The sequence below is a fragment of the Rhipicephalus microplus genome, chromosome X, assembly GCF_043290135.1.
Source record: "Rhipicephalus microplus isolate Deutch F79 chromosome X, USDA_Rmic, whole genome shotgun sequence".
Lineage (NCBI taxonomy): Eukaryota > Metazoa > Arthropoda > Arachnida > Ixodida > Ixodidae > Rhipicephalus > Rhipicephalus microplus.
This window is the reverse complement of record NC_134710.1, coordinates 124732597-124760092: the sequence shown is the minus strand read 5'-3', so window position 1 is coordinate 124760092 and position 27496 is coordinate 124732597. Positions and strand designations below refer to the sequence as shown.

The window sequence follows — 27496 nt, the reverse complement described above, 5'->3', positions numbered from 1 at the left end:
GCGCGCAGAGGTAATGACCCTTGATTAAACAAGTGCACGTAGCGTTCTGATGAATTATTCATAGCAGATCACGACAGCTGCAACTTAAAGGAACTTTGATATGTGGCCTTCACTCGATTGCTTGTCATGCATAAGTTCTTTAAACAAAGTATGAATGTCGTCCGTTACGTAAGTGCTATTTTATTTCAAAAGCAAACAGCATACGATGGCTCAACGTGGCACCCAGTGACATCAACAGTACTATGAAGATAGCAGTCCCTGCCCTGTCCACAACGTTTCTATGAGCTGTGTTCTACCAGCATGGGCGTAGCGGGGCGTCTCCAGGTGCGTTCTCATCGATTCTCGAACCGACGCCCATTTCAGAATCGATGCTTTGCTATAAAGATAGATGCGAGAAGGATTCACGACGTTGCAAATCCCAGCAATTTCCAATCGTTCAGTGCTTTCTTCCTCACTTAAAGACACTGATGAAGGCGGCGAAGACGATGGTGGTGACGAACAACACGGCTACATGTGCGTGCCTAGCAGACGAAATGGCTGAAACTTACATCACCTTATCGTATGACCACGTAATCAAATGGGGTGTGACCACACGAGGTGGCAGAGCTACGAATTGGCGGGCTTAGCACCCATTTTAAATCACGCGCGACACTGGTCCTACAAATGAATATGAGGGATATTTATTCGCCCCTCCGTTGCATTATCAGTAGCTAATCATTACTAAGAGGTCGATAACTACAATTTGAGGCAAGAAACGCGGCATGCGTAATGATGATGGCAGACTTGTTTTTGACTAGTGTAACGACGCCAAGATGCTTTAATTACAGGGTGTCTACCAATTTGCTTTTTCAAAATTCCCTGACTTTTCCAGGTTTTCTATGATGATTTGAAGCAAATGCCTTGACCGTCACTCACGCCTGCTTGGAAAACTCTGTGCACTGGAAACAAACTCACAAGCTGTAAAAAAATCAGGCAGTCCTATACAATGAGTAAATAAATAGGCTGCACATGCTGAAAATGTTATGAATGCGCAAGAAATATATATATATATATATATATATATATATGGCCAAAATGATAGCTCTGAGTGAGAGAGTCAGCAAGTTGGCTGTTTGGCAGAATGCAAAGACAAGAGTTAAAATTAACCGCAGCTGAAAGTTTGAAGGAGCCTAGATAGTCCTACAGCGCAGCCAAACCTGCTAAAAAATGTAAAAGTGGCACCATCTCGTGGCATCTGTGCAAAAGGAGCACACCTGAGCTCAACCGGTTCCACCACTGGAGTATATTCTAGTTCACTATAATGGTTTAAGCCCAGGCCACTTAGGATGTGGATTGAATTGATTCTGATGTGACTTGGATTGCTGTATTTACTATTGATTTGCATCCCCCCATAAATTGTACACCTTTTAAATATACTTTTAGTAAAAAAAATAATAACTAAATACTACTGGTGTACTCTGTGTAACTTGCTTTGAAGATGACTAATAATGTTGCAAGAACGGAGCCGCATTGCATAATTTTCTCTCTTTCTCTCTTTGGTGGTTCTGTAGTTGTACTGCCTAAATTTAGCTGATGTTGCTTCAAATTTCTTTCTTTTTGTATGACAAGCACATGCATATTAATGTTTTATTTTTCTGGATTTCGACACTTAGGTTCAACAAAGTACTGAGATGCCTGCAATAGAAGATAGGGGTAGCATTTAAAGCAATGACATTTCAATATGTGCTGGCAAAAAGGAATCTGTCTGGTCGCAGCAGCTCCCTTGATTCCACAGATTTATCACAGATGTGGGCGGTTACCTTTGTTTGTGTACTCTTCTATAGACATAATGATAAAGACTAATCCATACCTGCCAGGTTGGCAGCGCAGGCATTAGGGAGATGCAACCGGGGGGGGGGGGGGGGGGGGGGGTCATGGGGGATGGAATTTTTGACACGCTTTTTCTCAAGATTGAATTTTTATGGAGTTATCATGACACAATAATGGTATAGTTTTTGTAAACCACCAACAACCTACCTCGCTGTGGTCACCACCACTAAATCTTCGACGTGGGTGAGGCCACCTTTATCGAGAAGTCCTTCGAGCACTGTCGGGCATAACAATGTTCACCGCTGCCACTCCAACACTTTGCCAAAAGAATGTTTTTTTGCATGGAGAAAATGCACGTGGAGTCCAACCTTAGCGCCATGCTAGTCCAAGCTGTCACTCAAAGAACAGTCCAAGCTGTGTCACTCGCAGTTACATTACTGCTCAATTTTTGTTGTGGCAGATTTGGCCCTCTTCAAAAACTCCTCAGAATATACCTGTGAATAACACGGTCCGCGGCTATGAGATTTGGCCTGAAGTAGTTGCCCAAGTGTCTTGTCTGACATGGAAGCGCGGAACTCTGTTCGAGTCTTCCTCACAATGCTGAACTGCCGCTCGCATTCAGCATTACTGTGTGGTACTGAAAGGATTCCCAGCATCACTTGAGCAATGCGACTGAATTTCATAAGTCCATCTTCGCCTTTCAGCAGCGAGATTTTTCTCCACTGCACATCGGCCCGTTCCTCTTCCAGTATATTTGTAGGAATTTGGAAATACTGCATCTTCACAAATTCCATTTCCAGTGCATTAATAGCTTGACCTCTGGTCTCTTGCTCGTTTTGTGGCAATAACGCTGGAAACCGCTCAACAAAGAAAAGGACATTCTTAAATGACATGTTATCCATAGCTTCAATATCCGCAACACGTGCATTGATCAAAGCCTCATTTTTAAAAGGAAATTTGAGGCGCATGTAGTCGCATGCAGCAACCATGTACCTTCTAACAGCCTCAAAAAATTCCTTTTTGTCACTTGGCTTGAGCTTTTCAGCAACACACTTAGATTGGTGTCCAATTACCAAGTCTTGCTCATCCTTTTGCACATTTCTGCTGTGATAGTCTATCAAACAGATGTCATTGTGCTGCTTTAGCAGTGCTGGCCTCACAAACCTTGAAAGGATGTCCTCAAGAAGATTTAGAAATATAGGCTGTAGCTTGTGTATTAGGGGTGCCTGTGCTTGCACGCGGCAGTTGACTGTCTCAAAAGGAGGAATAATATTATTTAAAAACAGACAGCAAGCTTTTCTAAGCTCCGAGCTCAAGAACACGAACAGTCGTTCCTCACGTGTTATGCAAGTTGATCCAGTCTTGCACACATCAGTAGCCTTAACATTCTTCACAGGCACAGGTGTTGATTCAACAGACTTCTTCCTCTTCTGTCTGAACTGGTGCTGCTCAGTGTCTTCAGTTTGTGCTGGCATTTTGGGAATGTCGTAGTAGGTCAGAAATTGGGACCCTGTAGTGGCATCTCTTTTCACTTCTTGAAGGAAAAAACTCAAGAGCAGTGCCCACTGATATAGGAGCCTTTCCAGGCATTTTCCCAGCGAAAGCCATCTGGTTGGAACGTGCTTTAGAATCTTGCAAAACTCCTTACTGTGCAGTTCGTGAAAATCTTTAAGCAAACTTTTTCTTTCAGCAGTTCTTTCTAAATAATAAAAAAATGTCCACAAGGACTTCGTCCACCTTCGCTGTGAGACAAGAGTCTGCCTTTTCAGCCGCAATGTTTATTAAATGGCATGGGCATCCAATTTTCCTAAATGCTTTCATGGGCCTCGGTTACGCTGCCGCTACGCCATTCTTATTGCCCATCATCATGTTGGCATTGTCACAGCAAAAAGCTATGCAATTAGACAATGGCACATTCAATGACGCAAAACTGTCCATAATTAACTTGGCGATGGTGCGCCTTGTTAAAGGGCCTTCCACAGTGCTTAAAGTAAGCAGTTTGCTCTCGATAAGGCCCGATTCTTCCGCAAAGAATGTGGACACGATGGGGCACAGCTGTGCCTGGCTGTCATTCGAGCCGTCAGTGGCAACCGCAAAAACTCGTCTTTTCAAGGCACTCACCACACACTCTTGTGCAAGGCCTGCCATTTTGCCAACAATCATTGTAGACTTATTTCTAGCACAGCCGTAGCGCTTTTGCAACATTGCATTTTCGAAACATCTTCCGCAGCAAGGGTTTCACGTGGTCAGAGACACTCAACGGAATGCTGTGCTCAAGCAGAAAAGCGGTAAACAAACATTCCGCACGTATCACATCATTATCGCCGTCTTGCTTACCGAAAAATTGTTGCATTAGATGCTGCTTCTCCTGGCACTGAACGTTGTTGGTGTGCTTCTTCGACGAAACGTGCGCATCCACGTCAGTCCTGCCGCCGTGGGATATACTGATGTCGCACATACAGATGGTGCAGAACGCATGGTGCTCACCTTTCCGCGAGGCGATAACACAACCGAACTCTGTCATATACTGCTTCAAAAACACCTGAAGATATTTTTTTCGCTCTTTGCTGAGTGCCATGGCAGACAGCAACGCGACACAGCGCTAGCCACGCTAACAGCGCTTGCGACACAAGAACACAAGCAATGCTCAGAGAAAGAACAGCAAGTCGGTGTGCCAGCGGTGTCAGTGCTATCACTCAGCAACATCAGCGTGGAAAATACAGCAGAATCTGACGCTAGCGCCACCACACCTGCCTTGCGCCTCATAGCTCACAGAGCAACGGCGCTGCATTCACATACTCGGAGAAGTACTAGCAGGCTTGCTCGCTTTTGCGACGGCTCCACTTGGTCGACTAGGCACAATCGAGCTATTCAACGATGGCGATGACAATCGGCACTCCGCGCGTGTGCATTCGTGCTAGGTTGCCAAACTAGAGCCCGCTTTGAGACAAACACGCGGGCACTTCCGGGAGATTTCTATCTCAGTCGTACAATCGTACAAAGCGGTCGAAATTCGGGAGACTCCCGGGCAAATCGGGAGACCTGGCAGGTATGCTAATCACAGATTTATTAATACCATCTCAAGAAACTGAAATGAGAAATTTAGATGAAGTTACCCAACTTTACCCTTGACCTGCGAGTGACCAGCAATCAGTGCATGGCTGAGGACGTTTGCTGTTGCATCGCCAATAATAAAAATGATAGTATTATTAACAAAAAAGAATTAAATAGTCAACAAGCCTCAGCTAATGGCAGTTCTATCCAACCCAGAAGGCCTTCAAGTCGAGCCGAAATCATGGTCAAGACAAACTTGCACAAATTTACCAACGTGGATAATGTTGAGGGTGGAAAGTGACATATATTGTGCGATGTGTAGAAGCAAAAGACAACAAAATAGTGAATGTACCAGCATGGAAGCTAAGGAACGCACTAGACAACGTAAAGGACAAGTTGGCAAGTGAAAATTTCTATGGCCTTTTTTACACTTTAGGCTGCCACAATCGTGACAACCAGTACATCAGTGAGACCACTGATTTCAAGAAAATTTAAACAATATGAATATGACGTCAGGAAACAGCACGTGACCTCATATACCTCGCTAAACACGTGGAATCTACAGGCTATCAAACTGACTGGTGAAGCGTGCATGTTCTGATCAAACAAAAGCTTGCATCTGCCTGCACCTGGAATACCAACACATACAGACAACTGCCCGTACACTGAACAGGAGTGATGGGACGCTTCCAACAATATAGTCTCGGCGCTTATGTCACGTACTTAGGCGTTCCTAAATACTCTGTACCTTTATTATAACTATTATTGGGAACAAGTCTTTCATAGCGGGTGCCCAAACATTAGTAAACTTTGTATGCCTTAGCTAGGTGTATCCTTTCGCGTCCACACTAAGAAGCAACAGTTACGCACTGCTTTTTTCACGCATCTTCTTGCTGTTTACTGCAGTTGCAGCCGAAGGAGTGGCTTTTCAAGCTTTGATGAATGGTAATGTCTATTTTTGCGACGACCGCACACTCAGCCCTTAGTTTCCATGACTAGGCCAGATTTTCAGAAATTCCCCAACTTTTCCAGAAGGGTACGAATTCCCCGACATTTTTCCAGGTTGGTAGACACTCTGCATTATTCGGCACCACGTTGCACATTGAAATAAAATACGATTGCGTGCAAGATCATAAGCAAATTAGCATAAATTTCTAAAACAATCTTCCATATGATGGCAAAGACGAAGAAGCGGACTCAGCGCAATGTTCAAGCATTGATTCGAGTGCACTGATCAGCCTGTGTACGTACACGTCACGCTAGTTTCTCATTGATATTACAATAAACACGATATGCGGCTACCATGCCCCATTGCAAATTAAACAGCAGCTGCGTTATTTCACGTAATGCGACCCAGCTTGCGCACTTGATGTCTTGAAAGGCATCATGGGCAGTTTATGAAGAGGAAGTGGATAAAAGCGCGCCATCTATGCTATACGTGATGGTTTGTCACTCGTAAAAACAAATCGCTTCAAGCTGTAATGTGGTGAAGGAATTCTGGTATCTCTCTGCAGGAGTTTGTAAACTTGAATTATTTTAACCACTTGAATACAATGGTAAGATCATATGATTTATAGTGAGCATTAAGCATGTTAAAGAAATAATTCACTAGTGTTGTCAGTTTTGTGAGGAAGCTTTTGCATTCTTGTTTGAAAAGATCCATGTTTATTGGCTGAAGGGGGAGGCGGGTACCTGAAATCAGGAATTAAGCGCTCAAGAGATATTAACATATGTAAGCTTATCTTAAAAATAATACTACAACACATAAGATTCGACCAAGACGACTCGATAACATCGTAGAACTCATTGCTGAACAGTGCTCAGAACAGAAAAAATTGCAGTAATACGTTTAAGCGTAGAGCGTGTGTGAGTTTTCTATTTGCACGAGTCCAGTTTGTGCATTCTTGTTCTCCTTTCTCTATTTCTTGCCATTGAACACAGTCAACCATATTGAAGCGGTGCAGACTTGCCTACACATGTCCGATCTTGATGTACTTTACCGTGGCATATTTCACTAGTAAGAAGGTGACGATATTTTTGCCATGAACCTACCTGGTTTGTGCACCAGACCATGACACCCGTATGTTGGTTATTGCCACCCGATAGTGGAAATGGCTAACAGAGGCACTCTGCCTGCATGCCAGATGATGGGAGGGTCTGCACTAGCCTCGTGAAAGCGCTGCTCTGTTTGTTGATCCTCCTCGAGGCATGTTTCTCTCTATACGCTGTGCAGTTTATGGACAGTGCAAATACAAACTGGAACACAGTTGTGAAGCTGGCCGATTTCATCATAGAAAAGCACTCGCCTCTACCCATTTATTGGATCTTGTACATATTGCAAGATCCGCGTCGCTACTGCACTGTGCAATAGCGACGCGGATGAACAGAAAATGCGGATTGTGGTTCCCCCCCCCCCCCCCCCCCCGTTTTTTCTTCATCTGCATTATTGCTGTGCTGTGCCTTGAATATGTTGAAGTACTGTCACCAATTGGCCCAGCCTTCAATTCTTCTACATCTTGCAGTTCACATAAGCAAGTGCACCAAGTTTAAACTTTTACACAGGCCTCCCAATAGAGTGTGCTTTACGTCCGAGGTACTGCTTTGAACCCACTACGAGTTTTACGTATCTAAGACCCGAAACAAATTGTTAGTAGTGGCTTTGAACACATCGCAATGCTGATTTTTTTTTTTTTTTTTTAGAAAAACGGGTTAGTGTTGTTTTGTGGATTGAATGTTCCTCTAAAAGTGAACAAAAAGTCTGCAATGGGAAACTGTTCAATGACCAAATTTTGCCACAACTGCAATTTACAGTGGCAAAGCATCGGCAATTCTGTAATGAGAAATGGACAGTGAATTATAAAATTTTCATGAGGTGTAGTATGCTAATGAATGATGAAAAAATGGGAAAGCTTGAGCATGACTAGTGCTAGTAAGTAGTGCAGATCTCTCATAATTTTGTTCTTTCAAAGCATCCACTTAGAATAGTCAGTAATGTGAAGATAATACAAAGCCAGACCACAACAGCTGTCCCAGTACATTCCTGCAAAGTGCCTACCTGCAGCAAGTGCAGTGTGAGAGCATGACAGGACTTTCAAATAGTGTTCCATGTGCTAGAATACTAAAAAGCATAAAAGCAAAAGTATAGCTCAGCATTAACTACAAATATGTAATGTCAACTGATTTGGACAGGAATTATGTGATATAGCCTTCTCACATGTATGCTGAGGGAGGTAAATGTCTTTCTAAACATAGCAAGCAAAAGAAAATATATTTAGTTTTTTGCTTTATTTTCTTATTTGTTTTGATCAGCGATAAATGTGAGTACGTGATAAGAGCAGTAGGTTTTCATGCGACCCACCAAGCCGGGCTAGTAGGGGTTATGGTGCTCGACTGGTGACCGAAGGTCGCGGGAACTGCATTTTCAATCGAAGCGAGAATGCTAGAGGTCCGTGAACAGAGTTTAGGTACCCGTCAATCAACAGATGGCCAAAATTTGCGGACACTGGGCGTCCCTTTAATTATATCGCTGTTGTGTGACATGAATCCCCAATTAAGCTTACAAGTGAACAGCCCAAAATACAGAAGACAACGTGCTCGTAAACAAGCACATTGTCTGCTGCACCGAGTGCCCATTGACAACCGAGGTCCTGAAGTCAGTGAGCACGCGCCGTCCATGCCGTGAAATGAAACGACCACTCACCGAAGAACTCTCCCTCCGGCGGGTTTTGCTCGAGTTCGTCTTCGATCTGGCGCATAAGCGCCTCGATCTTCTTCTCGGCCTCCGTGGGACCCTTGGGCCGCGGAGGGGTCACGTTGTACGGCAGCAGCGTCTTGGTGTTAAGCGTGTTGGGCTTGTAGCCCGGGTAAGGGGGCGGCGGCGGGAGCGCCTGCGGCGGCACTTGCGGACAGGCCGACTGGGGGCTGCGCGCTGCCAATCCCCCCGCATCGCAAGTCTGGCTGCGAAGAACCTGCTGCTGCCTGCCGATCGGGTACGAGCAAGACAGGCTGTTGCCGCTGCCGGTCGTCGAATATCGCACGCTGGACGCGTACGATGACGGCTTCTGAGCACACGGCCTGACCAGTCCGTTGCGCTGCAGCGATGGACCTTCCAGGTTGGCGTAGATGGGGTATTCGGGAGGTGGTTTCGCGTGCGGATACGGCGGCGGTTCGCAGTGGCTGGCCCGCGGGCTCGGCGGCTTCGAATCCTGAGAACTAAGCGACGACCGCGGGCTCTGCAAGGCCGCCACGTTCTCGTAGATGGGCGCAGCGCCCGCCGAACTGTTCGAATGCTGAGAGTCGCGACTCGACGAACTCACGCTGCTACGCGGACTGGAATGAGCGCTATCCGGCAGTCGTGTTTTGCAAGCGGCCCACCGTGCATAGTCGGGCGGAGGCACTCCACTCACTGCTTCGGAGCAGGGTGCTTTGGGCGTCGCGAACTTAGAGGCGGTAATTACGCTAGCACGGTCAATTCTGGCGTACACCTGCAGGTCTTTGCCGTCGGCTAGGCTCTCGATTGCACCCAAAGCACGCCTGCTGGATGGCAGATACCGTCGGGGGCTACCGAGCACGTCCGCCGAAGCGTAGCTGCCCGCTGAGGTAGCCGCCCGAGAGAGAATGCGTCCATAGTCGTGATCGGCCGCCAGCGCGAAGTCCGGGTAAGACTTACTGTTCATATTAGCGTATATTTCTCGCTTTTTCTCGAAATCTTCGCCAGCCGAGGTGTCCGTACGCTTCGGCGTCGCTGCCGTCAAATGATCCCTGGAGGGCACTTCGAAGAGACTCAGATCTTGCAATATCCGAGTCGCGTCGCTCGCCAGCTCGTCGTCGTACATTGTTGCCTCGCTCGTCTGTTGGCCACTTCACTCGTCCACCACGAAACGAAAAAAAAAGGAAAGTTGCTGATCCTAATGGCTACCGCCGCCGCACGGTTTCTATAAACAAAACGGGGCACAGTAAGTTTACATGTTTCCACATGCACACCTGCCAAAACGCAGGACACTAACTTTCACCATTCTTCTTCGCAGCGCCTCACTCAGTCGGACGCACACGAGCGCAACCAGCGGAACACCGCCGGGTGTGACGTCACAACAAAAGCTTTGCTTTGAGCGCGCGTTTCTTACGAGCTGAAAAATAATCCACAATGTATCGTCGTTGTGTTTCTTTTTCAAACAATGCAAACGTAAGATGCAGCCATACAATATTTTGCCGTAAATAGCAGCAAACAAATACAAGAACTTATCTGCTAAAATTTTTATTGAGAGATTTATTAAAATTTGTGTCCATCCGCGGCCAGAGAAAGAGAGAGGGTACGCGTTAAACCAAAGCTTCCTAGATTTTCTGTGCCTGCCGGATGAGCGCGAAACGCCGGTCATCTATGACGGCGCTGCCTACGTAGAGATAAGGGTTTTGTACTCGGCCTTTGAGATTGGCAGTTTTGGCGTTTGCTACTAGTTTCAGAGGATGCCTTGTATTAAAAACTTGCTAGCTGATTGATAGCGTCACTTACGTAGGGTTAAAAATAATTGCGTTTACGCCTTTTTAAAAACTTTTTAACGTTATTTTTGTTGCGTATAAACTTCAAAAACATAAAAACCTATTTGAAAACACCCCTACTTGAGTGGCGCCATCATCGTAGTTTCGACGACCGCCGCATCCCAAGTGACCATCGATAATCCGGCAGGCACAAGAAATCTAGGAGGCGTTGGTTAAACAGAAAGTAACGAAAAAAAATAAAACGTTCGTCCATGCCATCGTTCGGCTACGTTAGTTTAACACTGATTGAAAACAAACACAACCATAATAGTGTGTAGTTGTAAATAGTCTTTCTTTTCTACTAATAACTTTGCCCTAAGAAATGTGGCCTTCAAAAATTAGAAACGTTTTTTTTTTACTTCCATAAACACGCACAAAACACGCGAGAAGCTAGTGTCATCTGTCAAATTCTTCAAAAAATTGTTAATAATATAGTTAATTTTTCTAGCAAAAACTATTGTCTTAGTTATCACTTTTTACGTTACCACCCAATTACAAACGATTGTTCATTTTCTAAAATTAATTTAATTTGGCCGCGCCACACAACACCTACCAAGCCGCGCTCACAAAAACGTGTTTCAAGATGGCCGCAGCGTTCAGGAAGCAGGGTGTAAGTTCAAAAGAATAGCAAATTTGCAATTTGTACCGTTATTTTGAAGCCCAAGCGTCAGTCACTGCGGGAAAATGCTCGCGTGTCCGTAATTAACCGTTCTTGTTGTGTTTGTGTGTTGTTCATAAACGTCGAGCAAGAACTGAGCCGCGTGCTCCAACTCCTCTCACATTTGTTCGCTTTTGCTAACTAGCAGCGTGAAAGCCAAAGCTAGCGAACACATCACTGTCTAATTTCCTAACTGCATTCACTGAACATCTTCATGCGTTAAAACCTACAATCTTGCCTTCTTGTTTCGCTTGTCGCGCTGCCTGTAGCTCACCTTGGTGCAGTACTGTTGCCTCGTGTGACTGCAGAATCATTCGGTTCTGGCGGTTTTCCAACGTGTGTGTGTGTGTAACCTCGTTCGATAAATCACCCATCACTCCTTTATTATGTCTCGTGCGCCGTCCCACGTCATAAAAGTTAAAACTACTAACATCTTCATTTACTAGAGCGGACTACCGGCACATGTGTTGCACCCGCCCACTCTCTCCAAAAGCAGCCATTTAGGAAGAAAAAAATGATTTAAAGAGAAGAAAGAAACAAATCGAGCAAATACTTAAAGGCCGCTAGGTTCAGTCAAAATTATGGACCGAACTGATATATTCGGGGCATCTTTAGTGAAATTAACCAATCGATAATCGTGCACTGAACCTACTGGCCGAATTTTCGTTCTAAATCGGTGTGGCGGATCTGACAGCCGTGACTGTGCCGAGCAAATTGTGAGTCCCACATTTTAAAATGTTAGCTTGCACGAGATGCAGACTGAGGAGCTTCTTCATTTTCAGGAGGGCGATGTAAAAGTCACGAAAGAAGACCAGGAGATGATCAACGATTTTGCTAGGCAAAATGCCAGGCTTGAAGACGCAACAGAAGACATAAAAGAGCTAGAGGTACGGCTGAATCATTGCTGTTGCATTATCACCATTAAGAAATAGTGTAACACAACAAGATGACAAGACTTTGATCACTAAAACAGAAGCGTGGTGCTTGTGTTCATGTGGTTCAAGTATGAGATGTATTTTTCATTACTACGCATCTATAGCTCCTCGCACAATTGTCAGTCGTACTTGCATTATCAACATGTCAACATGCAACATCTTCAACACTGAATGAACTGAGCTGACTTATTCTTCTTCATGCAGACCTGAAAGTAGTTTAAGCTCTGCACGTCTTTCAGATGATGTGTGTGGTCTTTTGTGCTTGTGTGTATGTAGTTTCAAATAACAGGAAATACCGTCAAAGAATGAAGTTTAAAGCACGGGCTTTTGTAGCTCTTTATTTCAAAGTGGCACTCAATGTGGGGTGAGTGCATACTTCATGCTGAAATCTATGGTGAATGTGAGAGTCCAAGCTTCATGTTATGCAAGCGATTTCAAACTGGCCTTGAGGTACGCACAGTTATGAGCTCACTTGAGTACCGTTAAGTGTGCCCTCATCACATAACATTATGATCATATAAATTGCAAGATGAATTGAACAGACTAAGCAGTATTTCTAAACTGTCGCTATGGCTCATTCCTTCCATATTGCCCATTCATGATACACCCCAACCACTATAAGAATATCCAAGGTCTTTGCTTACCTTGCTCTAGGCCACTGGCAGTGGTATTGGTCACCAGAAAACTTATAAAAAAGTTGCATTGTTACATTTTCATGATTCTTGTGCCATTGATTGTACTTGTTTAAGTTTATGTGATATACCTGCACAGATGATCTAAAAATTTGTACAGTGATAGACAATTGAAACATTAACAAGTTAGCCTAAATTGAAATCCATTCTTTCGTTATTTTCACTAGTATGCTTAATATCAGCATAATTTCAGCTTGCATGCTTAATTAGTGGCCTCAGATGGTGCTCTCATGCAAATGCTTGCACAACCTATTTTAAATTCAAGTTTCATGTTCTTGTTGCATTTGTTAATGACTATAATATCGCTCTGAGTATAAGCTACACCACGGGACCGTGTGGACAAGCGCATCGTAAGGTTTGTCTTATCGCGATTTTACAGTGGCGCCAATTGTGACGTGGTTTTTGAGTTATCAAGTGATTTTGGCAAGTGCGCATTACCTTGGCTTGCTTTTACTCTCATACTCATTTTGCCCTGCAAATAATGATGTCAAAGGTGTAAGCAAGTGAGAGTGGTGCATGCTTGCAGCAAAAGCCACTGGCTCTCCTGATAACCCGGAAAAAAAAAAAAAAATGTCGTGATCAGCACGACTGTACAACAGTGCAGTGCTTTTGGGCACACGCTCGTCTATTGTAGCTCATATTGAGCATGATAGTAGATGCCACGCAGTTGGCATGAACACTTTTTAACCTGTACCATAACTGATAGCACAATTGCTGCATATCACATATGCATTTTATGCAGAATGTTTATTAATGCAACTAGCTTTAATCTTTTTTAGAAGAAAATTGCAGAACACTTGCTTTGGATTCAGGATTCCTCATTTAGTAAATGTACACAGTGCAGTGTAACTTATTGGGACACATATATTTACCGAACTGGATGTATATAAACCCTCTGCCACTTGTTTTATGTCAGGTTTAAGAGAAAGGAGTGGCAGCAGATACGGCACAAATTTTCCATATTTGGATTTGCTTGAAGCATTGCTGTGTAGCTGCACTGGCAATCTTAAGTTTAGTAGTCTGCACTTCAGCTGCCCATGACAGTGTGGTGAAGTGGTAGTGCCAGTGATATACAAGGCAGAATTTTTTATTGATAATTCAGGAGATATTAGCCTAGTTTGTTGCCTTGCTTGCCTGGAGAGTTTTTCACTAAAGTTGACCTATCAAAAGGTTGGAATGCAGCATGAATAGGGGTCAGTACATTCATCATATTATTGTGTGCCAGCTGCATGGTGTCACATTTACTCTACTGCTTGGCTCATATTGCATGTGTACTCATTGAAATTAGCACTTTGGAAAGCCGAAATCCTTAGCCAACCAAATTGTAAGCTTTATTAGCATTATTTAATGTCCTTTAGCCCATCTCACATGTGTGTGAGGGGCATTCATAAAGCTTGTATTTTTAGCATGAAGAAAGAGAGACAAACAAGCTAAATTTTGCTGAAAATTTGTTGTTTTTATGTATACTTTTCTCCAAGAATTATGCGCTCCTTCTTATGATTCATAGGCAGGTGCAGCACATTGAAGTAGAACTCTGCATATTCGATTCTTCGAAAGAAAGAGGTTGATTCGAGCAGTTATTTCTTCGTTTGCACCTAAAATGTTCCCGCAAAGGAAGAGGAAGATGTCACTTAGTCTGAGGTGATGAGACTATGGCAGGTGAGACAAAATTTTGTAGCCTAAAAGGGGTATGCACTGAGCCTTTATCCGCAAAGGGGCAATACCATCATATGCCATTTTGATGGTCCTTTCGTACACGCCTTCCTGCTGTCTGTGCTTCAACGTGCAGGAAGTGTTCCGGAGGTCTATAAACATACAAGTTGCCATACGGATCTCGGACACAGCTTGTGCAGAGAGATTTTTGGGCATGCGACGAGCATGCGAACCGCCGGTGACCCTGACGCTAGCAATCCTCATAGATGACGTCAAGTGGATACCCTCTATAAGAAGGCAGCATGGGTCACTGTCAGCTGTTCTGAGCGAGGCAGACTTTCCCAATCAGTGCTGCCGTTTTATTTTGGTGCCATAGTAGTTTTGCATTACTCTAAAACTAGACAGATGCAAACTTATTGTGATGCCTATCGTGTACACCTTTTTTATATCTATCACATTGATAATACGAACTTTATGAACGCCCCTTGTATATATACTACTTGTCTTTTTTCATTCATGCAGAAGGAGATGCGCAACTTAGAAGATGCTGCAGGTGAAATTCTTCTGGTGGCTGAAGATGACATCCAAATACCATATCCTTAAATACATTAATTTTTCTGGTGCTTATTGCCTGAGTATTTTTGGTTTTCTTGCTCCCCAAAATATGCTTGTTTTCACAGATGATGTCAAGAAATAACTGAACTGTTTCCTCTTTGAATGCAAGCAGTGGAATTTAGTTGAAAATTCTTTTTAACAGTTGTTTGAACGGTTTCCAAGGAACACTGGAATAGTATAAACGACTGTAATATTTGTTTATTTGTGTTTAAGCTTTCTAAAATTTGTAGTAGTATACAAAATGTAAATTTTACGATAGTTCTTGCTGGTGGTAATAGTCATGTTGACACCTCTTTGTGGCAGCACAGTTGGTTGCCCTGTGGAAGTGTAAAGAGTGATGATGAAGTTAAATAAGAATTTGTGCTCCAATTAAAGAAAAAAAGATGATACTGGTGATGATAACAATAACAATAAAAAGAATAATTCAATGACCAGTTTTTGAGTCAGCCCTTCATTTGTGAACAGAGTGCCAAGCAAACTTCAATTTTAAAAGTATGGCATATTCCACGTACAATCAGAATCAATGTCATGTGAAGCATAGAGAGGGAAGGTGACTGTGTTGCAATTTTTTGTTGAGCGAAACATAACGTAATAACACTAAACATATGTACAGATGTTATACGTTCAGACATGTATGTTGAACAGTCGCATCTGTTTTATATAACCAGTTGTTTACAGTTGTTACAGTTGTTTAATGGGCCCCGCCTCGGTGGTCTAGTGGCTAAGTTACTTAGCTGCTGACCCCCAGGTCACGGGATCGAATCCCAGCTGCAGCGGCTGCATTTTCGGTGGAAGTGGAAATGCTGTAGGTCTGTGTGCTCAGACTTGGGTGCACGTTAAATAACCCCAGGTGTTCGAAATTTCCGGAGCCCTCCACTATTATGTCTCTCATAATCATATGGTGGTTTTAGAACGTTGAACCCCACATATCAATCATATCAAAACAGTTGCTTAATGGTGCCAACAGCAACATGAGTATTACCAACATTAGAAGCAGTAAGCTGAAATCAAGCGCTTGTGAGGATGGTAGCCCTTTACAGTGCTACATAGACAAATTTCAGTGGGTGGTGCTTAACTACAGTTAATGCTAACCAGACATGATGCCTCCATCATTAGAATGCTTATGTAATCTTTATAAAATTAGATGGGCAGCACTGCAACCACAATTGCTGTTGTGCTTGCAACAACATTGTGCTTTCATAGGGTCTTTTTCCGAAGGAGTTCAAAGAGCTGGCTTGGCTTTGTGGTAGAATACTGGATTGCCACCCAGAATGCTTGTGTTCAATTCCTGCTGGGACCATAGCATATATTCTTTGCATTCAATCGGTCAATGCGGCCAATGTCAGTTTTTCGTAATGCCCTCCCACTTAAATTACCAATGTCTGTACTCGCCGTTCCTCAGTAGAAGCTAACAGTCAAACACCTGTGGCGCATACCTATGTAGTGCAGGCCGTGGCATACGGGTATGCGCCACACGTGGCTGGAGGAATAGCTTTGGCATCGTATGCGACGGGATTTTCACATTATTCATGTCGTGGCCAGATAGTCATAATCACCAAACCCTCTTACCCTCGCATACTAATTCTGGTCTGTCCCAAAAATTAAGGAGGTCATCACGAGAGCATCCAGACATAGGCAGCTATACTCGGCGACAACTTTTCTTGACAGCACTGTGGAAGCTACAGAACCAACGTGCATGCCTGCTAGCATGCCAAGTTATCGTAATTAGCTTTACCGATAATTTTCTCATTTTGCCATGCAAAAATTGATGCTGCTTTTTTTTATGAGACTCAAACATAAGCAGGAATCTGTATAAAATATAGTTATTATCCTCTCAGTAAGAGTGCCTTCCTTTTCTTTCGGTTTCTTAGTACCACTATTTTCCGCACAACCGTCTTTCATAGTAAACAAGGTTTTCTTGAACTAGTAGATCTCTGTGCGGTCGCAAATTCCCCATTCAGTTCTCCAAGAAAATTGTGCTTGTAATATGGCTCAAAAATGTACTCTGAACCATCGAAATCTTTGTTCCATTTTCATTACTTGTGTATATAATATTCCAAATGCAATAACAACGCGAGCGAGCAAAACCGAAATCAACCACAAGCTGGTGTACTACTGGTGGAGCAACATGAATCTGCGGAAGCCCCACCTCTATAGCCTTTGCTCCAATGTCGAGATAAGTTGTCGCTGAGTATAGACAGATAGACACAGATAGAAATAAAAGAAGAAACGAATGCTCAAAGTGTCTGCAGTACGCAAAGAGATGCTTTCCATTAAAAAAAATAACTAATTGTGTGGTGTGTATGTTTTGTTATTCATTGCTGAGTGAGAAAAGTAGCTGCCTATCTTGTCATACCAAAAAAAAAAGGGGGGGGGGGGGGGGATTCTCTTCCTGTACCTGGAAAAGAAGTATGGTGCCTAAAACATTGTTTCTTGTGAGGAATCGTTGCAGGTCGTGTTGTGCAGTTCATGTTTATGTGCCCCTTGTTTGATGGTGATAATGAAAGCTTCCGTATTCAAGCACACAGCTTTTTCACTGTTTTATCCAAAACTTTTTCACTAATTATCTTTCTGGATTTCCACCTAGCCAGAATCAAACGTGGAGGAAATGCGCATCAGACTTTTCTTCATTCGATTTGTTCTTCAATTTCGTTCTCAGTTACTATAGCACCAAGCATGCTTTCACCCTTAGAGGGTAAATTTTTTTTTTTGCCAGATGTGACCTGCCAGTGTTGATTTCTTTTGAATTGCCGATTTAAATTCTTCTGGTGAATCTGTTTGCATACCTGCCAAGTCTGCCAGAAAATCTGGGAGATTCTCAGATTTCGACCGTTTCTTCCGTTTGTACTGCTGTCATGAAAATCCCCTGGAACTCAAAATTTCTGTACGTAATCTGACCGCATTGACGAAAATGCAGGTCAATCCACTCCAGGCTTTCTGCGAACCTATCACATTTTATTATAAATGAATTTAGGAGGCGTTCATCTAAATGTACAGTAGAATCTCAGTGATGCAATACCGTGACAGATACGAATTCGTGAAATTCCCCAGCCATATCACACTGTGTCCACTGGGCCGAAATTCGAATGTTACGAACACTTTCCTTAATCGCAGTGGGTGATGTAAACTTTAGTACCGAAACCGTTGAACTAAGACTGAGAGCAGCCTGCTCGAATATTCGGAAGTACAGGTACAACCACTGCACGCACTGTCTTCTACAGTCCTTCTGGTTGTCGCCACAACCGCTGTGGACGAAACTGCGATCATTTTTGACATGGTCATGCATGACTCTGAAAATGTGCAAAACTCCGAAAATGTGTGCGCGTCCAACGCTCAACCAGTCAGATCAAATCAAAGCTACGTTGATTTGATCCTGAAACTCTGCGGACAAAACCGCGTCAGATCCTATCATAGATAACATAAAATTAATTAGTTGTGAAGACACGTGCGAAGCCAGCCCACAAGGATCGAAAACGAAACTACCATTCGCCGCAACCGCCCCTCACAAGACCGCGGTCGTGGCGACGTGATAGCGATCTTCGATCTCTGAGGGTACACGGTTAACGCAGCGGTATATTAAAGGCAGCAAAGGTGTAAAAAAGGCTAGACGCAATGTGGCGTTCCTGTCCAATGAATCTAGTAGTGACCAAAGCTTTGATCTGCCCTTTCGCGACAGCCAGCTGCGCCGTACCGTCTGTTCATGTGTGTCCCAGGAAGACGTATGCGAGTTGTTTTGATAGAAATGGATTTTGCTAGTTGTTTTCATGACTCGAAATTTCGGAAGTATTTGCACTCCCCTTTTGAGACTCTCACCTTGGAGAGAAAGAAACCCTACCCTCGTGTGTTCGTCCAGGCCAAGCCATTACAAGACCGCAACGCCAATTTTTGCATTTGCGATTAGGACCTCCCCTGTCTTGTTTTTCATGATGTTTTTTTTTTTGTTTGTCTTCATTCGGTGCTAAAAAAGGACAAATAATTCAGTGCAACCCCCCCCCTTTGTTGTGGAAATCTTCCGTATTCAGAATTTTTGAACTTGGCAGGTATGTCTTTGATTCGGATGCGAGTTTTAATATCCCAAAACTGCCATATGATTATGAGAGCCTAGTGGAGGGCTCCAGAAATCTCGACCACCTGGGGTTCTTTAAAGTGCACCCAAATCCGAGCAGGTGAAACTACTTTTAAAAAAAGTTATTTTTTTGGTGACCATAAACTGACAAATAGTTTGTACTGTTGCATATACATGATTTTTTTGTGAGAAACTGCGTGACAAATTCTTACAAGAAAATGCGACTTAAAAATTATATATTTCAGTAAACACCTCTGCAGTTCACAGACATACATAAGTCGCGTCAAGAAGTGGAAACACAGAAGGAGAAAAGCGACTTTTAATTTAGTAAGCATAGTGTTGCTGCGCACACTTTTGAGAATGTTGCTTGCTCATCAACATTTGAGTATTAACTCGCAAGTAACTCCTTGTATGATAGGTTGAGATTTACTGGATCAGATATTGAGTCCGTAGTCGAGCAGCAATTCACTTGTGGCACAGAAACCGGTGCGCACTTTCATAGAGCAAGTAAACTGTGTGGGTGAGCACACTGAAGAAAATTATTTATTTGTTTATTTATTGAATACTGTGAGCCTAAACAGGCCCATAAAGGAGTGAACAATGAATACGTAGGTTAATTTCACAACAGCATAAGAGAAATACAGTTATCACACTTCAGCACAGTGTTATGTGACAAAGTCTTATACATTGATTGAAGTGAAAAACAACAGAGAACAACATTTTTACATAAAGCATAACAAGTTCGAAACCTGTAATAATAATTCATCTTATCGCAAATGAGACTGAAGCAGTTTTTGCAAGCCCCCAAAACAAGAAACGCAGCTACATAGTGGACTCATTTGTGTCAGTCAGCCGATGCACGGAAATAGGTGTAATCGTGTACTGGGGAGCAATAAACAAGAGAGTAACAAATTGGCCACTTTTCGAAAGATTATAAATTAAAGAGACATCAGTTTGCGGCTGCAATGAGCGAGAACCAGCCCCAAGACAAAACCAAAACTAGCTGATGGGCTGCTGTAGTAATGCATAAAAAGAATTTAAAAAACAGAGATACATCCGCACTATAAAAGAGTTCCACGTATTCCCAGTGTGCCAGCACATGCGAAACAAGAGTAGTGACTGAAAAAGGTGCGCATTTTAAACATACAGGCAATGACGTATATGTAGATTCAGGACTTAAAAGGTTAAAACCACAAAAGTGAATCACCATGTTGTTGTTTTTTTCGTAGACAAATTGGGCAGCCTTCATATCTCAAAACAGTTGAACCTGTTAATCGAAGAAAAACTTGCACAATAGTGCAAAGAAAACCTTGTATGGAAAGTGTCGACCAGAAGAACTGTTGAGCTGTATATCTAAGAGGCTGAGAGTGCAGCCAAATTTTTGCTGATACTTGTGTATGCAACATTTTTTTGTGCAGAAAATGCCCAGCCTCTTTATAATCTCATTATAGGGCACCTAGCTGTTTTTTTGTTTTCTAGATTTGTAGGCTTCCAAAGCACTGAATGTGAGGTTGGAAAACACAAAGCACATTTGTTGTAATGTATGGTCTGATCAACAAGCTTTCAAGGGAAAGCTTTAGCCTAGCACTTGCTGCCAGTTGAGATTTTCCTAGAACGATTACAGTGTCTCATTTAGGCCAACGTACCGTAAAAGCCCGCATATAGCTCTGAGCCTGATATAGTCCGGGGTGTAATTTGGGGATAGCAAATGCAAGAAAAAGTTTTCACCTGTATATAGCCCGAGTAATACGGAAAAATGCATTTGACACACTTCATTCATCGTCGCCGTCGAATGCACCCTTTTGAAGCTTTCTTGTCGGAAACGTTCTCCCACTGCACATCATCCTCAGTGCCATCAAGCACGTTCGAGCTGGAGCACTTTTTGAACGCATGGTAAGCGAGCGCCTCGGGAATGCAGGCCTATGCCTCGACTATCCACGAGCACAGCATTGCTGGCGAGGCCCATTTTAGCTGTCCGGCAGAGGTCACTTCTGGTTCTCCGGACCTCATCCACTTCGCATACAGGCGCTTGACGTGGTCCTTGAATGGCTTATTAAGGCACACATCAAGCTGCTGCAGCTGTGATGTAATCCCTCCCGGGATGACGACGAGCTCGGTGTGGGAGTCACGCAGCAGTCACTTTAAGGAGTCGGTCAGTGACACTGAAACCCGTCGAGCAGAGGCATAGAAGGAAGCCCCAACAGAGCTCCGGGGCATTGACACCACATGGACTTTATACAGTCAAGCACTGGCAATTCATACATCCACCCCTTCTCCTGGCAGCGGATGAAAACATTTTTTGAGAACTTCTCTTCCTTCGGCAGCGTCTTTCGTTGAACATCAAGTAAGGTGGTAGCTTGCAACTGTCTGCAATGCCGGACAACATTACAGTCACCCGCGTTTTTTCTTTCCCAATCGATTGCACAATAACTTGCCTGGAGCCTTTCTGATGCACCGTCAGCACCGTGGGCATATCTAGGTGGACCGGTGTTTGATCCACGTTGCCGATCTGGCCCAGCTGAAAGGGGACAGTCTTCGCAACGCAATTACTTTTGAAACTCCACAAGGTCCTCTTCATAGCTCTTTGGTAGCTTCTGCAAGATCGAAATATGCGATGTAGGGAAAACACAGCACGGCACATCAAGAGAGACACCCGGTGCTTGCTCGCTTTTAAATCCTCCGGCTGAATGCCTTTGTCACTGGCTATCTCCCTTGCCTTCGCTTGTAGCAGCTCGATGTTAACAGCGAGATATGCAGCTTGCTGCTCCCACACAAAGTCTGAGAGTTCTCGTTCACATCACGAAATGCTCCATTTTTGGTCCGCAGAAACTTTTTCGCTTGCAGCTGCAAGCAAAGAGGACATCCTTCTGCTTCCGCCAACCGCGAATACTCCGCTCATTGACTCCAAACTGCCGCTCCGTGGCAGAGCTGCCTATGGTTTCGGCAGCAGCGATAACTTTCCTTTTAAAAGTAACCGAGTACTGCCTGTGTAGTGCTGACATGATGTAAAATCACTGGAGCAAAATGACCTTCTTTATAGGCACCAAGTTGAAGCAAAAGCCACTGACCACTGTTGCAGGCGTGGGTCTGTAAGACAAACGCCTGCTACCGCCGCTAACACTACCTAGCATCTGAACCAAAACTGAATTTCGGCCGAAAATTCTTCGGACCCGCATATAGTATAGGGCCGAAATTTCGTACCCTAAAATCCAGAAAAAAAATCCGGGCTGTACACGGGCTTTTACGGCACCTACAGCATTTACGCTGTGTATGTTTCGAGGCCTGTCTGCATGGTTTATTCCTGGCAACAGTTTGTGTCTAATTGCTTCACAGAGCAACAGTTGTGAGCTATGTGCATGCATCTGTGCAGTACTGTTTCTGCAGTATTGATAACTGGTGAATGTGTGTAGCATCGCTTATAATGATCAATTTTGATAGTTCTGAAATGAAGAAAAAAAGGCATAAGGAAAGGGTTTGAAAAATGTGCGACTTCTCCACACTAAGTTCCTTAGCGAGATTCACGTATAAGCTGGGAGACATATTTGTCAGCATGGACCCTGAGGAAGCCCAACAGAGGATTGAACGAATTAGGGAGGAAAACAAAGCACGGACCAAAGTTCTTGAAGAGGAGGCTCGCAATATTAAGGGCATCATGGCTGAACTGAAGTCTCAGCTGTATAACAAGTTTGGAAACAGCATCAACCTGGAGCCTGATGACAGCTAGCCCACTTAGCTGTGTGTGTGAACACAATCTAACTTAACAAAAACTGCTTCTTTTTTTTTTTTTTTGTCAGCTTGTCTTTTGGAATGTTGTTCCTGAACTTATTTAATGTTCTGCCCCTTCAAAGTTCAGCCAACTGTACTTGAAGGCATGTGCTGCTTCAAATAAAACCCCGTTGTGTGATAAATATAAACATTGTGCTGAATATCACTGAGTATCACTCAGTTGCAGCTCATAAAATAGGCAACAAATAAAATAAACCTTACAATGTTTTCCGGTTGACTCAGTTGACAGTATCATTAATAAGTATAATCCTATGCCTGGAAGTACTTTAGTGATTTTATCAATGTAACAAACTTGGGTGGCTCATATTTCACCAAGGCCATTGGTGTCAAGTTATGGTTTAAAATCATTTTTGTGCATTTGTTATGATGCAACCCTGAATTGTATTACAAGTATGTGTTTCAATTAACTCTTAGCTTATTATGAACTGTGGTCATGTCTCCACTGTCGTGACTATGCTGATACTTGAATCCTTAAAATATTTTGATCCACCCTGCGAGGCACTGTCGCGCCCAATATGAGTTGCAACATACTTCCCATGGTCTAAGTGGCGGCAATGCTGCGTGGCTGCATCGATGTAGAAAACATTAAGTGGTGGAAACACTCTTTCGACTGTTGGTATTCGCAAAACCCATCTTACGTTTGCCGATGTTGCAGTGTTGGCTGGAAGCCCCTTCAAGCATGGCCACAGTGTTGCAACTCGTATTGAGCCCCACTGTACATTCCTCATTGACTTCAGCCTATATAAAGAGATTTGTTCATTCCAATTGGTTGGACGCACAGTTTTTACATTTTTACACTAACCCTCGAACCAAGGAAAAAAAGTACAATGTGCACAGTTTTAATCTAGATGGGAAATGTGAAAACAAACTTTGAAAGGGTGAAGCTAGCATGGAGCAGGACTTGACCTCTGAAGCATGCGGCAACAACACGTGCCAACAAACCAACATGCGCCAACAAACCAACCTCACCTGAAAAACCATGAGTACAGGCCACAACACAGTCGTTTGTATATGGAAGCTTCTGCTGCGTTTTTGCGGTTTCATTGTGCCTAGCATATTTAGTTTTCAGAAGGATCTGACTTTTTGAGATCTTCCATGGCTTAAATTTTACGCTGAAAGAAATGTTGAGAGATAGCAACTAGCTTGGACCATTCTTTTTTTTTTTTTCTTGCAAAATCTAAAAAATTAAGCTGAAACAAAACTTGGGAGAAACTGTGCTGCTTGTACCATAGGCAGAAAAATATCCCATAACTCTTAGCTCTGTCTCGTGCAATTCAGAATATTTACTCCAGAAATTCCACGAGACTCGTCTCGTAGTTTGCACAAACTGCTTAACGGATATCTCCTATTCTCTTCAATCCCGTGTGTACAAGGAAGTGGGGGAATGGGGACCTGCTGAGATAAACCTGTGCCCTACCCCCTTGTCCCTGACGGGGACCCCTTTACACTAAATGGTACTTCAATCCTTGTCTTCATAACATCTGCTGACAAATTAGTTGATGCATAGCTTGAACGGTAATCAATGGTACAAAACGAATGCAAAGAAGGGACACGACAAGCAACAAGTGCTTGTCCGTGTTCCTTCTTCATTTCGCACCTACGATTACGTTCTCTTCATGAATATCTTCAAAGTCGCTTCACCACTTGCACACACCTTTGGGCAATCCTCGGAAAAACTCAAGTTGCCTTGTGCAGTCATTGCAATACAATCCCATTTGTTTCCTTAAAAGAATGCACACTTTTTCATTTTACCGTCAAAGCTGCTTCGGAAATAGTTGCTGATCCATCCCAAAAAATATCGTCATAAACGGTTAGGCACTACAAAAACTGGGACAATTCCACAACTCGCCATTGGTCCACTAAAGAAAATTGGGGGAGGGGGCCTTAAGCGTTGCATTTACATTGTAAAACATTGTACATGTATACAGTCATTGTTTCATTGCCATTAAAAACAAAAAAAACAAAATCGCACCATTCCCTGAATGAACAGAGAGAAATATTGCAGCTATCTCGCTGTGTTGGGCATCTCAGACGCTCAAAAGCAGCGACGACCCCATTTATAATGCCAGATTCACATCTGCCAAGGAGGAACTTAAACAGAAAACAAAGCTTGCCTTCTATAATGTCGAAGTATGGGCACTCTTCAAAAATAACCCACCAAAATTTTGGCATCCTGTCATACCTATTACTGATTCTGCATCTTCATTTACTATTGAAATGTAAATGATCCCATGCGCATTTCTAACACATTTAACTAATACTTTCATTCTGTCTACCCATCTGATTTTCAATCATGCGGTTTTTGATATTTTGATCACTGGATTACAGACATTGCATTAGTGTTAACACTGTTCTTAATTTGATTTTAAAACTAGATACCAAGAAATCTAGTGGCTCAGATGATGTTCCTAACTCGTTTTCCTGCGTTAGTCTCGATGGACCTCTCGTAACCCTGCTATTATATTTAGGAAATATTAAGAAACTAGTACCGTTCCTTTGTCTTCGAAGCTTGGAAGAGTAATACAATTGTATAAATCGGGTAGCAAGGCTGACATAACTATTTATAGACCAATTTTTTTTACTCTGTATTCATGCAAAATGTTGGAGCATATATTATACCAATACATAATGGATTTTCTCGAGTCAAACCATATTTGCATCGCTTCAGAGGCGGTTTCAGCACCGTCACCCAACTAAATTAATTCACTCACGACATTGCGTATCGTTTAGACCAGAACCATCAAATTGATGTGCTTTTTATCGACATCTCCAAAGCCTTTGACACGGTACTGTATTCTCATCTTTGTGGTGGCTGCATTTCCGATGGAGGCGAAAATGTTGTAGGCCCGTGTACTCAGATTTGGGTGCACGTTAAACAACCCCAGGTGGTCAAAATTTCCGGAGCCCTCCACTACGGCGTCTCTCATAATCAAATGGTGGTTTTGGGACGTTAAACCCCACAAATCAAATCATGTATTCTCATCTTCAGCACAAACTACACATCTTCAAAAATTCATGTCTGGTTGATTGCAGTGCTAGTTTTCTTCATAGTAGTTCTTAATATGTCGACTTCTATTCCACAAGGTTGTCAGTTCTAGAGGTAGGCTCTGGGGTCCCACAAGGGTTCGTTCTGGACCCCTCTTTATTTTTAATTTTTATAAACGACCTTCTAGAACATGTATCCTTGAACATTCGTTTTTGTGCAATGACTGTGCTTTATATGACGTGTTCGTTTCTGCAGGTGACAAAAAGCATTTCAATGATTCCTTTACCTTGTATAATGCCAGATTCACATCTGCCAAGGAGGAACTTAAACAGAAAACAAAGCTTGCCAAGAACTTCTTCTATAATGTCGAAGTATGGGCACTCTTCAAAAATAACCCACCAAAATTTTCGCATCCTGTCATACCTATTACTGATTCTGCATCTTCATTTACTATTGAAATGTAAATGATCCCATTTGTGCTGGGTGCGAAAAATGGAAAATGAACATTAATTTCAAAACAACTGTTGTTTTCTCATTTACGAAAAAAGTAGTGCTGGTTATTGCAACATACTCTTTCAATGGTCTCTCTTTAACCCAAATCATGCAGTACAAATATCTTGGCGTCACATTCACTCATGATCTTTTATGGTCTACTCACATTACCCCTTAACATGTTCTAAAGCCTCAAAGTAAGTAGTATATCTTTGTTGAACTATACAGAATGCCCCAAAATATACTAAACTTTTAATGCATAAATCTCTTGTTTTTCCAATCATCGATTATGCCTCCACGATGTGGTCACCTTACAGACAGTACAACTTAATCAGGCTAAAAGCAGTTCAAAAGAAAGCTGCTCATTTCTTTTTTTGCAGGTATGACCGCTGCTTCTCGCTGTCATTAGCATTACATGAGCTAAAGCTAGAACCTCTTTCGGCACGTTGTAATGTAGAATCATTCTTGCACAACATAACCCACCTTTCATATAGCAATTCAAACACAGCCTTTTTGTCATTTGCCCAGTCTTCCTCTATCCGCAACTTCCACAAGCTTAATCTTGCTATATTTTTTGCACGCACAGATGCATTTAAGTATACTTTCTTCTCCTGAACACTAGAAATATGGAAATCCTTACCTGGTCACATTTGATCACTTCCCGTGAATGATTATGTGACTATTCTTGTTGAAAATGATTATGTAACAGAAGCTTGATTCCTTTATTGTTATATATTTGTTTTATTGTTATTCTGTTGTTACTTCTCATGTATCGTTTCTGTTGCGATTTTTTTTTTTTGCGCTGTATAACCCCACTCCTGCAATAGCCCTTTTAGAGGGCTACGGTATGTAAAATAAATAAATAAATAACTTTAAGAGTTGAACGCGATAGCGATATCCTGTCTGTAGAGCGTACTTTAACCATTTAGTGCATACTTTTTATTGTATGATGTTATTCTAGAAGGATTACTACAATGTAATCAGTAATGTTGAAAGTGGCTTGTGTCAGTGAAGCTTTCGCATAAGGCTGCATTCTGTGTAATGGGTAGCATGCTTTCAATCTGGAACAGTTATGCGCGTGAAATCTTTTCGAACTTGCTGTGCCCACTGGTGGTCTTAAGGGAATATGTGTGTAACATATGTGCTTTCTGTAATAGGTGGCCGACTTTAAACCACGAAGTCGTTATAATATACCCGATGGCAACATGTTGTATT

General features: G+C 42.8%; 2 protein-coding genes across 2 annotated transcripts in view; one reads left to right on the top strand and one right to left on the bottom strand.

The window, feature by feature from the left end:
- Positions 1-9869, bottom strand: part of jub (LIM domain-containing protein jub) — a 94234-nt gene extending 84365 nt beyond the window's left edge. Inside the window, exon 1 of the mRNA XM_037427662.2 lies at positions 8564-9869. Coding sequence (XP_037283559.1) covers positions 8564-9698 — 1135 coding nt within the window. The 5' untranslated portion in view covers positions 9699-9869. The remainder of the gene's footprint in view (positions 1-8563) is intronic.
- Positions 9870-10794: 925 nt separating this feature from the next.
- On the top strand, positions 10795-27487 carry Pfdn4 (prefoldin subunit 4). The gene is made up of 4 exons (XM_037427661.2): positions 10795-11008; positions 11839-11943; positions 14859-14929; positions 22540-27487. The coding sequence occupies exons 1-4, from the start codon at positions 10982-10984 to the stop codon at positions 22739-22741; spliced, it is 405 nt and encodes a 134-aa protein (XP_037283558.1). The 5' UTR covers positions 10795-10981; the 3' UTR covers positions 22742-27487.
- Positions 27488-27496: the final 9 nt, after the last annotated feature.

Bases quoted from the DNA above. Each gene is read 5' to 3' on its own strand.
- Pfdn4 (XM_037427661.2), top strand. From the start codon at position 10,982: ATGGCCGCAGCGTTCAGGAAGCAGGGT. The intron at 11,009-11,838 runs GTAAGTTCAAAA...CTTCATTTTCAG, and splicing joins CAGCGTTCAGGAAGCAGGGT to GAGGGCGATGTAAAAGTCAC. The intron at 14,930-22,539 runs ATATCCTTAAAT...AGCGAGATTCAC, and splicing joins GAAGATGACATCCAAATACC to GTATAAGCTGGGAGACATAT.